Source organism: Anopheles coluzzii, chromosome X (genome assembly GCF_943734685.1).
Source record: "Anopheles coluzzii chromosome X, AcolN3, whole genome shotgun sequence".
In the NCBI taxonomy this organism is placed as follows: domain Eukaryota; kingdom Metazoa; phylum Arthropoda; class Insecta; order Diptera; family Culicidae; genus Anopheles; species Anopheles coluzzii.
Window position 1 is genome coordinate 16312826 of NC_064669.1, and position 13688 is coordinate 16326513.

General features: G+C 44.8%; 1 protein-coding gene across 7 annotated transcripts in view; it reads left to right on the plus strand.

Annotated features, from left to right (window-relative positions):
• The window catches only part of LOC120961100 (serine-rich adhesin for platelets), a 52436-nt gene extending 41200 nt beyond the window's left edge, over positions 1-11236 (plus strand). For 6 of the 7 annotated variants that reach the window (XM_040384800.2, XM_049610205.1, XM_049610207.1 and 3 more), the window contains exons 6-9: positions 83-785; positions 3788-4434; positions 4526-5201; positions 7809-8632. In XM_040384800.2, the coding sequence (XP_040240734.2) occupies positions 83-785; positions 3788-4434; positions 4526-5201; positions 7809-8559 (2777 nt within the window). In that variant the 3' untranslated portion in view covers positions 8560-8632. Of the gene's footprint in view, positions 1-82; positions 786-3787; positions 4435-4525; positions 5202-7808; positions 8633-9080 lie in introns of those variants that run through there. The other variant, XM_040384814.2, reaches the window with a different exon arrangement.
• The last annotated feature ends 2452 nt before the right edge of the window (positions 11237-13688 follow it).

Here is a 13688-nt window from a genome sequence, read left to right on the forward strand (position 1 = left end):
AGAGGAAAACTCGATTTTGTGTGTTGTTCTAATGAATTTCTCTTCAAATTGTGTTTGATTCATATTTCTGTTTCGCTCCCAGGTGGCAGCTATCCGGGTAAGATAATACTCAAGATAGCGCGACGCATTGGGCGTCCGGTGAGTACCGGCGAGCTGCTCGAAACGATGGAGCAGCGTACGGCGGCGGCGGCTGCTGCTGCTGGTAGCAGTGGGGAAGATCAGCAGCCGGTCGGCGGTGGCAGCTCGGGCACAACCGTGATCTACCTTAGCTCGGACAAGCAGTCGCAACAAAGCGCGACCTCGACGGGACAGCACCAAGCGGGAGGGCAACAGCAGCAGCAGCAGCAGAGCAGCAAGCGGTACAGCAATCCCGTACTCGATCGGCTAACCGGCGGCAGCTCGGCCAACAGCACTGGAACGCTGCACCATACCGGCTCGCTGCCGCTCAGCGGCGGTAGTGGTGGTGGAAGCAGTGACACGCTAACCGGTGGCCATTACATCAGAAACAGCAGCACGAACAGCAGCACCAGCACGATGAGCAGCCAGCAACAGCAGCAGCACCATCATTCGTCGAACAACAACCAAAGACAATCGGGGCAGCGGTCGTACGGTGCACCGCCGATGGGGCAGCCGTCGTCGGCAGCAGCAACCACGACGCCGCACGGCTTGCGCAACGAGAGCTATTACATGGCGACGAAGGACCACTGGAGCACGACCTCGTCCGCGACGAGCCTGAACGGCAGCAACGTGGTGCTGATCGAGGAGGATCCGGAACCAACCTCACCGTGAGTATTTGATGGCAACAGGGGATTTCTTGCTAAGCTTTTTCGCGTAGCGTGGTCAAACTCATACGAGTAAAGTAATGTACAGTAAAGTGAGAAGTGATTTTTAATACACGAACGCTGGTTCGTGTGTAAGCAATGCAATTATTCTGGAATTACATTTACCTCCTGATGAGTTAAGTAAAAACTAATAAGAATGTTTGTTGCATGTGCTAAAACATGAAATCTTTTTGAAAATTCTTACCTAAGCACAGTGGATTCTTGTAAGAGTTTAATCCGTTCAAGTTCACTCACCGCACGAAAAAATTAATAATGAACAATTTTATTATTGAGCTTGAGTCTCAAATTATGCTAAACAAATATATATAATAGCGCTATATAATAAGCATTGCATTATCTGGTCAAATATTTTATTATTTATTAAAAATATTCTGTTATTAGAACACTTTTAATGTTCTATGTTAAATATTTTTGCTTTAAAAAATGGTTAATTTACCGGAATACGGTAATTGTAGCCGGTATCGCGAAAGAAATGGTAAAAAATTAACAGTCATTAAAAATTGCTCGAATTTGGCATCGCGAACGCACTGAGCTCATTTGTTAATTTTAACGACTGATCCTATGCCGTCGTTAAACAAACGATCGTCAAGAGCGTATGCGATACAAATTAACAGTCAGTCGTTTATTTATACTGCTCAATTTTTTCCCATGTGTCGTTTGCCTATATGCGATATCGAGCAGTCGTTAACTGTTTTTGATGATCGTTCAGTTGAACAGGAATGATCAACAAATGAACTCGGTTAAACCAAAATGAACTTTAAACGACTGTTAAAATCTGTTTATTTATTCGCGATACCGGCTAATGTTGTCGGATCATTTTCTGCCACCTAAAGTAGGACTATTTTCTGACTTGGAGGCTTCCTGAACAGTTCCTTGGACCACGTCTCTTCAACAAAAAATCAGGCTGATGTATTGAACAATCTCGAAAAATCACGCATAAATGTATATACAATCTGAAATAACTGATTAAACCTTCGCTTGTCTTCCAACTATAGAATACAGTCAGAATTCAATAGTTGAACACTTTTTGGTTGGCATGCTTTTTAGTTAAACGCTCGATAGTTGGCTGACAGTTCAATTCAAAAGTATGTGTTTGTATGGAAAACACGGGTTTTTTTTTAAAAATCACAAAAATCTCATGGCTTGCCGAGAAAATTTTCAGTAGTTTTTTGTATGGAAAAACGTGCCGCCAACTAAAAAGCACATATTCAATAGTTGGCGCGGTAATAGAAGTTCAATCAATGAGTTCAGACTGTAAATGCTTTTACTTGGGCCGATATTCCAATAAAAAACGACTTTTTTTAACAGGTCATGAGATTGATGTGCATTTTTCAAAATCCGGTTTTCCATACAAATACAAATTTTTAAATTTTTGCTGGCAGCAAATTATCAAGCGTTTTACTAAAACACACGTCAACTAAAAAACGTACAACTTTTGAATTTTGACTGTAATTTGCATCTTTCTTCTCCTAACATTTTAAAACACTAATTTCTAAGTTGGCGTAGCGTTTTGCCATTATATGGATGTATACTGGAAAGAAGCATCCAAGTAACCGCTGGAAAGTAACGCTGATCGGCCTTTACTAGAATTTTATTATAGAGATTAGCGGAATTTTGGACAAGAGCGTCATGTTAGCATTTCATGTTATTTTTACTATATTTACTTAAACCTTTATAATTTATCAAACGAACAAGTGCAAACACAACTGATTTTGAAGCGTTTAAAAAAGGGTCGATAAAGACGTAATGTTTGAGCCATGGATAAACAATAGAATTTATTGGATAATTGGAAATTTTTACGTGGGTTTGGCACTAGTGCATGTGGTCCTACATGTCTTGAGTCAGCAATGAAGCCTTTTTGACCACAAACTGTACCGCAATATGGAAGTTACTGGCCAGCTTTTCCGGAATCCGCTGCACACTATCGGGTCGACTATGGGCTTCGAACGACGAGATCCGTTCGCCGCGGTTGTCAGAAGGCGCTCACTTGGCGCTCAGTTTTAAAATAACGTACCATTGAGAGCCTGTAAGAAGCGCGTGAAAGAATGAGTTCTACCTGCCGGGGTCGAACGTTCCCGTTTGTATGGGGAGAAATCCGCGAGGTTTTGCGCTGCGGATTTGGAACGAATGTTGTTTTCAATGTAACGTTTTGATTTAAATTTTGCTTTAAATGATTGAAGTGAATTGAACTTAGAGGTATGTAACATTTTGAAAATGTTTTGTGATCAATTTCCAATGAAATAAATTTTCATCAGTTTTGAAAATGTATATAAAAAACATAAAATATATCGGAATATAAATATACATACAAATATATGTATATATATGTATATCGATTGAATAGAAAGATTCGAGTAATTCTCTCCTGGCAGCTCAAGCTGTTGGAGACACGCAAATTCAACTATTAAATGAATTGTGACCGCTTTTTTCATTTGTAATTATATTCAACACAAGACTAGTAAGACTTTTCTCATTCACATTAAACCCATTTGTAACCAAAATATGAAAATATTTGTTTAAAAGGTGTGCAATCAGTCTGTTCACCTTTATTCCGTCCGCCGGTTGCTTCGACTGACCAACTGTCAAGCACGCTGGAACAAGAACAAAAAAGTTGATTGAAAAAACTATTAGGGAGTTTAGAAATTATAAGTCACTGAAAGCCCACCCCCCATAAATGGTATAGGCAGGTCTGGACCGACAACGGTTGTTGAGCCAAAAGAAGAAGAAGATTCGGTATGGTTGTAAATTTATAATTTTCTGCTCAATTTTTATATTCAACATAAAATAGTTGAAAACAATGATAAAAGTCGATTCATCTACATGCAATTCGGCACAGCACACCTAATCGGTGGAACAAAACCATCTGTTCAATTATTTATGCAGTTTTTTTTTGCAAATGTATTCCATTTTCACTAATTGTCGTTTTCACCGCCCCTTTGCAACAGCACCTTCCACATCACCCGCTCGCTGGAAGGGACTGCCGGTGGGCCCAGTGGCGGTGTGCTGGGCAACGGGAACACCTCCACCCCGAACGGTGCAGACGCAACGTACGCCTCCCAGCTGTCGCTCGAAACCAACCCGCCACCGTCGGACGCGTTCAGCCGGGACGCGATCGGGCGCCGCTCGATGTCGGAGAAGCATCACGCCGCGATGGACGCGCGGGAGACGGGCACCTACCAGCGCAACAAGAAGCTGCGCGAGAAGCGCGACCGGGACAGCAAGCTGCTGATGAGTGGGTCGGGCACGAGCGGTGCCGGCGGTTCGCTCGAGTCGATCGATCTGCACCACATGGCGCGAATGAACAGCCTGAAGCAGCAGCAGCACCACCACCACCAGCAGCACCACGGTGAGGGCAAAACGACGACGGCTGCCCTAGCGGCCCATCTGCTGCGGGCCGAGGCGCAGGACCAGCTGGGCGATCTTGGCCCGTCGCTCGGGATGAAGAAATCCTCCAGCCTGGAGTCGCTGCAGACGATGGTGCAGGAGATACAGATGGCGGACGAGCCGCGCGGACCGAACGCATTGCGCACACCGCGTGGCCGCGGTCGGGAGGAGATCCTACGGGCCGTGGTGGAACAACCGGCGGAAACGCGTAAGTATAACACGGCTGTATAACCGCCGCGTGCACAGTTTTTTTTGGGTCTTAATCGCGTTGTGTCTCTTCTCTGTTGTCGGATTTTCAGAAGCGAAAAAGCACTGGCTGCTCGAGGACGGCCCAGCTGGCGGCGGCGCACCCGGCGAGTTCCCAGACGGTGGGTTCGTCTCGCGCAACAGCCCCTTCCAGTCGTCGCTGAACGATGGCAAAGGGGGCGCGAAGCTGCGGGCGAAGAAGAGTGGCGGGCTGCTGCGCGGCATCGGGCACATGTTCCGGTTCGGCAAGCACCGCAAGGACGTGATCGTGCCGACCGGTACGATCACCTCGACCGCACCGGGCGAGCCGGCCATCGACTACACCGGCCCGTCGACGCTGCTGCCTCCAGCCCCACCACCAGCCAGTGGAGGTATGGCGGACAGTGGTGGTGGGGGACAGAAGAGTAGTAGTGGTGGTGGAGGCAACAGCAATACCATCTCGAAGCGAGCCGCCGCCGCACTGAACAGCAGCGGGGGCAACAGCAGCAGTGCGACGTCCGCCGCCGCCGCTGCCGCCTCCCGGTACGTCGTGTACGATCCGAGCTCGGTCGAGCGGTCCGCCTCGTCCGGTGTCGTCTACGGCCACAGCCAACCGCCCCACTACCAGCCGCCGCCCCCACCCCCACCGGCCTCTGGTGGGCCGCCCGGCACCTCGATACACCACACGGACGTGTTTAACCATCGCTACTCGCACTACGTCAACTACGAGGAGCTGCAGCAGCAGATAAGGTAAATATCGAAAAGTTTTGCAATAACGTGCGAGAGAGAGAGCGAGAGAGAGGAGCAATTGTTGGAGCGCTATCACAATTTGTACGGCTTCGATAAATTTAAGGATTTTCTTTCGCGGAAAACAAAATCAAGAAAAAAGAAAACTCTCACTCACAGGCAGTACTGCAAAATGTCACTGTCAATGTTAAAAAAAATCTGATTAAAACAAAATCCATATCAGCATCACGTACTCAATTGTGATGATCAGAGGTGATACTCAAACAGTTGGTGTGACCAATACATGCTTGGTGACATTTAGCAACCAATGCTTGGTCAGTCGCTTTGTCATGACATTTTTTTTACTGTGATCAGTTCTGCAAAATGTCACTAACATGGTCATGAAAAATTCCGACTGAAACAAAATCATATCAGCGTCACGAGCTTTCTACTGCGATGATCAGAGGTGAGACTCAAGACTCAAGTTGGTGCGACCATCAAATGCTTGGCGATTTTTTTTGCAATCAACTCTTGGCCAGTCACTTGATCGCGACATTTTTTGTCGGTGATCATTGCGATGATGATGGTATGCGGGACGTGCAAGTTGGTCCCAAGCAACAAAGTGATCATGCTTTCTCGCTCTGTCTGCTTTGATGATCTTTTGGCTGGTGTTCAAATCCGATAGAACGAGCCAGATGTGCGGTCTAAGGAGTGAGTGGAAAGCTGTCCGCGAGTTGTTGTTGTTCGCCGGACCACGTGAAGGGAGAATAGAGCGGGAGTATAGGGTTTCCTGGAGTTCTCATAGCTGTGGAACACTTTATTGACTCTTTCTTAAGTGAAATGAACTTAAAGTAATGGGAATTGGACTCTATTGCACCCTTGTTAGACAAATCCAATAGGAATTTCCAAGGAGCCTGTCGAACAAGGATGCCATAGAGTCTAATTTCCAACATACGATGTTCAATTCCCAAAGCAAAGAGTCAAGGAGTGTCCCACAACTATGAGGACCCTTGGAAAACTCTGTAAAGTGATAAATAGATTCATGATGTAATAGTTTCAATAGAGTAAATAATAAAAAGTTTCATAATGCTTTGACTTTGACTTTGACGGACTTATATAAACGATTTATAGCGAGCGTAGAGAAAATTCCTTTCTAAAGATGTGCCGTATAAGCAAATCGATAGAAAAATACAAAAATTAAGTATATTTTAGAAAAACACTAAAAGTAATAAAACTCGGCGTACTATCTCGACCGGTAGTGTCCGGACTAGAGAGGAGACAAAAATATACTGTCCACAGCCTCAAGGCCGTTCCTTTGAGGGGTCGGACGTCTAAATCGGTCGGTAAATGGCTGAGTCAACTCTAAAGGAATTTACCAAAAAGTTTTGGACCGCGTTAAGGAATTTTAGAGTTACATATCTCGAGAACGGGTGGTCCGATCGGGATGAAATTTTATAAGTGAGTCGGGTCGATCGAATTCTACAAAATGCATATGATTCCAGCCGATTCTGATATATCAGGTGACTCCGACCGAACCAAGACGACTCGGGAAGACTCCGGACTGCCCCGACAACTCCTATTCGGACTATTCCAACTACCACAATCAACATGCTTTCCCGTTCTGCCCAACAAAGCAGACAAAGCCAGGGCATGCTGATTACGTTGCATGGGACCACTCGCAAGCGTGTTATGATCTGATCATCGCGATCATCACCGCCAGACAAAATATCACGACCAAGTGATTGACCAAAAATTCGTTGAAAAAATATCGCCAGTGCGGGTCACATAAGCTTCTTAAGAATCACCTCCGATCATCACAGTAGAGTAGTACGCGAGTAGAGAGTAGTACGCGACGTAGACATGGATTTTGTATCAGTCATGAGTTTAGTGGATAGTGTTGGTGATATTTTTCAGCACTCACATGTCATCTTCGACATATCATAAAGCGCTTTTAATGATTATCAGTAACGATTATCACTGAAAAGCGTGATGGTCTTTGTTTTCGGTAGTCATCACATCACATGATGCTCACGACATTTTGCATAACTGCTCACAGGGATTGGTCTTAGGTCTAGGGTTGAACTGAATCGTTGCTGATTTGTTTCGCTGTACACTCTTTCTAATCTCACCGTCACTCTTATCTCACTTTCACGCCTACTATCTCTTATTCTGGCCCTGCGCGGGATGGTTTTTTTTTTTGGTTGGTTTTTGGTTGGATCTTCGGTGACCTCACAGTTTTCACATTAACAAAATTCTGGCTTCGCTCAACTTTTAAACAGGCAAATTGTCTCCCACCCCATGGTTACGGGCACTGAACAACTACAATTTTTTGTTACAACTTTCATACACTCACACATTTCAAGCGAGAGGAGGTGGGGTAGGTTTTTTTTTGGGTTTTACTCTGTTTGTATGTGTTTTTGGTAAAAATTAAATGTGTTTTTTGTGTAATAATTTGTGGGCCAGGTTTTTAGCTTTACCTCCGAAAATTCACGCACTCTGACTCTAACCACCACAACTGTTTGCCACATCTCATCACATCACCTTTCTTTTTATGTGAATCATCATCGACATCCTTCACTCCCATTCCCCTGCTCCCCTTCTTCAAATTTATGTTTTTGCCCCTCACCACAGTAGTGTCAGCTTAGCGCTAGATGCGAAACTCGCTCGCTCGACGGTGGCGGATGGCGACGGTGGTACTAACAGTCCGCAGCAGCAGGACCATTCCCCAGTGGTCCGTCGCAGCAGCAGCCGTCGGCGGCGTACAGCAGCACTACAGCAGCAGCAGCAGCAACACCACGTGTATGAGCAGCTTGTCCATGACGAGGAGCAGGCAGCGAATGGGAGCATTGCCTCGTACCAGCAGATAATGCAACCGTCCAACACATCCACCCGCTCGCTGTGCGAGAGTGGACGGACCGGTCGCTCGCCCCCGCCAAACCCGAACCGAACCGTGCCGTGCGACGATGCTGCCACCCGCGCCGCTGCCGTCTTTCCGCCCGAGCTGCTCGAACGCGACCACCAGCTGTTGCAGCTGCAGCAGCTCTGGCAGCTGCAACAGTGGCAGTGGCTGCAGCAGCTGCAGCATCTGCACGAGCGCGAACAGGAGCAGCTCGTGCTGTTGCGCCGCGTCGAGCACAGCCGGCGGCAGCGCACCAGCACACCGACCGTGGCTGGCAGCGGACCAGCCGGGTCCAGCGATACAAGTGCCATCAACGAGAGCTCCGATGCGAAGGAAAACGTTCCCAGCGGCAGTGGTGGCGGCGGCGGTGGCGGCAACGTGCAGCAAGAGAAGAACCATGATAGCTACACGAGCGGCGGTAGCAACAGCGCCAATGGCAGCTACCAATGGCAGCGCATTACGTCGTCGTCGTCGATTAAGTAGCGGCTCGTCGGGCGCCAAACAACAACACACTCGCGGCGGAATGCGGTTCAATTTTGTTTTGGGGGTAGTTAAGGTAAAACCAGCGCCAGCGGTGGCTAGCGAGGCAGCTTGCTGGCACTGCAGGCTCTGTCGTGCTTGGTTTGCGCATTTTGTTTGAATGATTTGCTGACAATTTAAGGAGTAGTTTGCTGAAGAGAGCTATAGCTGTAACGACGTCTTTTCTGGGCGTACTTATTGTAGACTTTTTGTGCGTGTGTGTTTTACGTTGTATAGTACTAATTTGAAGTATTTTTGGGCGGTGTGTGGGATACGTAGCTGGTTGATGCCTCCTAATAACACTAACTCTGCTCTTTCCCCCGTCGCAACATATATTCTTCCCCACTGTATTATTGTGCTTTGTGATGCATCCAGTTTTTAAGAATGCCCCAGCCTCTTACCCCGTTTTAGTTGAGTTGAGCTTACAACGACCATCAGCAATCGAAAAATTTACCCTCTTTTTTTCACGCTCGTTTCTCGTGCAGCCGACGCCATCATCTGTATCACTCGCAACGCTCCGCTCGCAACACACCGCCCATGATGGATATGGGCCTTTCCGCCTCGATCGCTCAGCAACAGCAGCAACAGCAACAGCAGCAGCAACAGCAACAGCAGCAAAAGCATCTACATTCCTCCTCCACCCTGTCCAGCCAGCAGGGCAAATACAAAAGCAGCCGGCCCGTCTCGAGCTACCACGACGGCGGTGGCTACGAAACGATCTCCACCACCGGGCCACCATCGTCGTCGTCGTCGTCGGTCCATCACCGCAAGGAACCGTCCACTAGCAGCAGCGGGGGTGGAGGCGCCGGTCCGACGAACGAGGACAGCGGTACGAACGGCGGCGAGTGGCACAGCCATCCGGGCGCGACCGGTGCGGGCGGCTCGATACGCAACATGCGTGGCCCGTTCGTGACGCAAGTGAAAATTCAAAATCAACTGTCATACCAATAGATTAACACACACACAGGATGCGTGCAGAAGAGAGGCATGAGAGGGGACACTGAGGAGAGAGGGTTAAGGAAGAAGAACCGTGGTGTAATTTCACTTTATTGTGGGGAGCGCAAGATGGAGCTGGACCGGTAAAGGTGTTTGAAGTCTTAGCGGCGATTCACACGCGAGCCAGGAGCAACGAGACCCCCCATCCCCTCCCGTGCTGCATGAAAATGGAGGCTCTGAAATTTAAGATCACACGCTTCAGCATCTCACCCTTTCTTTAGCTTGTAGAGATTTTTAGTAACTTATGTGTATGGTAATTTGATAACATCATTATGAAGACGGTTTTCGCCCAAGAATCGTACGGAAAAGGCACACCGATCAAGAGGGCCACTACCCTTAAAAGAGGTGTGGGGGGGGGGGGGTTGTTGTTTGCTCCAGTGTGAATCAACCGCATCTCCTTACTCATGGCAGGCGGAGGCGGAAAATTTAAAGGCACGATTTTTACATGCCCAAATCATATAAAGAAACGCAAACTAAAAAATGTTTCCCTTTATCTCACTTACAAACATTTTCTATGTTTTAAAATAACGTATCGGTACTAGATATTTTAATGTCGCGAAAACTTTAGGAAATCAACTAAGAGGGGGGAAGCGAAAAGAGAAAAAAAACAAGAACTAAAACTAGAGGCGCGCGCAGACGGCGAAAAGAAAACTGTGAAATTGTGTGATCTTTCTCCCATCCCCCGGCAATTTTGTTCATCAATCAATAGCCGGCATCGCGAATAAATGAACTCTTTTTAACAGTCGTTTAAAGTTCATTTTGGTTTAACCGAGTTCATTTGATTTTTCATTCCTGTTAAAATAAACGACCGTCAAAACAGTTAACGACTGCTCGATATCGCATATAGGCAAACACGGGGAAAAGCATCGAGCAGTATAATTAAACGACTGTTAATTTGTATCGCATACGCTCTTGACAGTCGTTTGTTTAACGGCGGCATAGGACCAGTCGTTAAAATTAACAAATGAACTCAATGCGTTCGCGATGCCAAATTCTAGCAATTTTAAACGACTCTGGTTAATTTTTAACGACTGTTAATTTTAAACCAATTCTTTCGCGATGCCAGCTAATGTTAATCGTCGTCCGTCAGGCGGGAGCGGCCTATGTTGGAAGGGGCAACCAAAACTGGCTTAACAAACACACTCGACTCGCACCGAAGATGATGGCAATAATCCGAGCTGCATTACCTATCTCCCCCCGTGTCTAGTTTTAGGGAGACAGAGTGGGTGGGGTTTAGAGCCTTCGAAATGTGTAAATTTGTCCAAACAATCTTCAGGCGAGTTCTTTTTTTTAGGAAGAAGAAAAGTTTATGTTTGTCCCTTTTTTTTAGCAAGGCTGTTACCTAGGATTTAAAGAAGGATTTAAATTGTTTAAATTAAGGAGCTGTTTTGAAAACCGATTAAGAAAGGCAAACTAAGACGATCTTCGGGGGCACGCATTAATGCACTCTGTGGTATGCGGACGGGCCAAGCACCCTTTTTTGTTGTTGCTGCTGCTACGGTAAATCCCTACGGTATGGCTCGTTGAAGCGTCACGCTTTGGTTAGCTTTCTTTACGGCTGAATCTTATGTGTCTTATTAACTATTAATACATCTTCAACATTGTTAGATGTAGCCTTGGGTGGTAAGCTCCCCCCCTCCCCCCCATCACAGTGCGCGAAGAATACGACATTCTAACACGAGTTTTGTTGGGTTTAGCATAGAAGCAGAAGGAACTAGAATCCAACATTGTACTTAATTTGTGTACGGTAAGCAAGTTCGCAAAGGCAGAAGCGCGCGCACGCCTTGTTTTCTCATTAAACGCGTAGCGCACGCAAACACTCACGAACAGTGACATACACACACCCACAAAACCACATTCTGAAAAGTTGCGCACTCCCCCTTTTTGGGGGCCCTTTTTGTGTTGTCCTGTTAGTCTGTGTTTGGGTGCGTTTTTAAGGGTGCATATATACTTATACATATATATATATACATATAAAGAAGAATAACGCAATCTCGGTACATTTATGTAGCTGTACAAAATGTAATTCAAACCCACACACACACACACACCCACACACGGTACATGTGTAAAATGTATAATATTATAAAAATAAATTTGTAACAAAAAGAATCATCTACATTGTTTAGCCGGATTTTTTGTTTGTATCACCAGCAGGGCCATAGCGTGGTCATCTGGTGCCCTTGGCAGAAACATAGTCGTGCGCCCCCTCTCCCCTTCCTCTCTTATTCCTTTTTTCAGCGACATCTCCAGTCCCTCATTCTCTTTTTGTTTCTCTCTACAAACGAATTTTTACTTTATTCTTTACTAAATTCGGTTACAATTGCATCCAAATCAATTCTATGCAGTATTTTGTTTTCTATTGAAATAAGAGAGAGGTTAGTGGGGCGTTCCTGCCCCATTGATGACCGTATTTTTTATTATTATTTTTAATTTAGTAAAACTCCTTTCACATGGCGCTACTATAACTGGGAAAGTCTAAAAAATTGCAAGTATGTCGTTTTATTTGCAAACGCCTAATGAATACTTCTGCATACATTCTAGGAGATCACTAGGTGGCGCACTTTCAAAAATAACCATAAGTAACGGCATTTACGATTTAAACACTTCCAGTCCTGTTATAAGTTCAGCCCCTTCAACATCCCTGAAATATTTTAGAGCAAAATCAGTTGCATAATTCTGAAGTTCGCTTCATTCCATCGTTTTTAGTTTTTGTTCTACGTCGAGTTCTTTCCGGCAAAAAGTCATCGATACCCGTGGCATGGCCGATATTTTCTCTGCAGCTAAAATAGCTTGTTGTGAGATGGGTATCGATGACTTCTTGCCGGAAAGAACTCGACGTAGAAAAAATAACTAAAAACAATGTAATGAAGCGAACTTCAGAATTATGCAACTATCACGCATATCTTTCAATGTTTTTGGCAATCTCTGAATTAGCTTGTAGGCGGTATCGACGACGATATTGAGTTTGTGCTATGCCGTGTTTACCTTGTCGATAGCTGATTAAATTCGACATCATAGTTACAAAAGGCAAATAAACTTATAATTTATAAGTGCTCTCACACCCCGTTCCTTGGAAGACCACCTTGTATCATAGTGATTTTTAACACTGCTTCTAGACGACCAACTTTTGTACCGCGACAATTTTTTGGATTTAGACCAAAATCAAGAGCGACCGTAATTGCCGCAGGTTTGTGCGTTTTCCACAGAAACGCAGCGCTCACGTTTCGCGACAAATCGATCGAAATTTCCTAATCAGGAGCTGCCAATCGCTAGTTAATCCGCTAAAAAATAGATTTTTTTAACGTTCCTACTTAGACATGAATGCGAGGAGAATCATCAACGAACATAAAGTATAGTCCAGCGTTTCGAACTGATTTTTCGCAATGCTATTTTTCTGAGCTCGAAAACATTAAAAAAACAAAGCCAGTCGGTGAATATTTTAATAACAAGTGAATTGAGAATTGTTTTGGCTAAGTAGCGTGAGAAATTGTTTATCTAGTGTTTTACTTTCAAATTAAATGTATTTGCGTGTGTAGTATTGTTCTGAAAAACTCTTGAAGCTCGTTTTGTATTATGGAGACTATTGATCTGGCGAGATTTATTCAAATGGAAACTCTTATATCTTTTTCGTTACTTTTAGAAAGAAAAAAACTGTAAAATTTACGTGCGACGTTTAATGTAGGGTAATTTGCCAATTGTTGCACACCAACCAATTATTGCACACTGCGTATAAACTGCCGTTTTTCCAAATATATATAAAATATTTATAAATGTTAGCATTTTTCCTTAAATATTCAGCATTTCTGCCGCATATTCCATTTTTGATTTTTTTCATAGAGCACTTTTTCGATTTTTTAAACATGAATAAAAATATTTCGGCTGCTTTTGATCAACACGAATGAAGCCAAACTGCTTGAAACTGTGCATAACAAAATAAGATTTATTTTGCCCTGTGAACAACTTACCCTTTATTTTTTTATTGTAATCAACCAAATAAGGTTAAATGTCACGATTCGGTAGCAAAATTTTTAGCAACTTTTTGCAAAAAAAAAAAACTTATTTTAATCCTCTGTTTTATAATTGAAACGAATAGA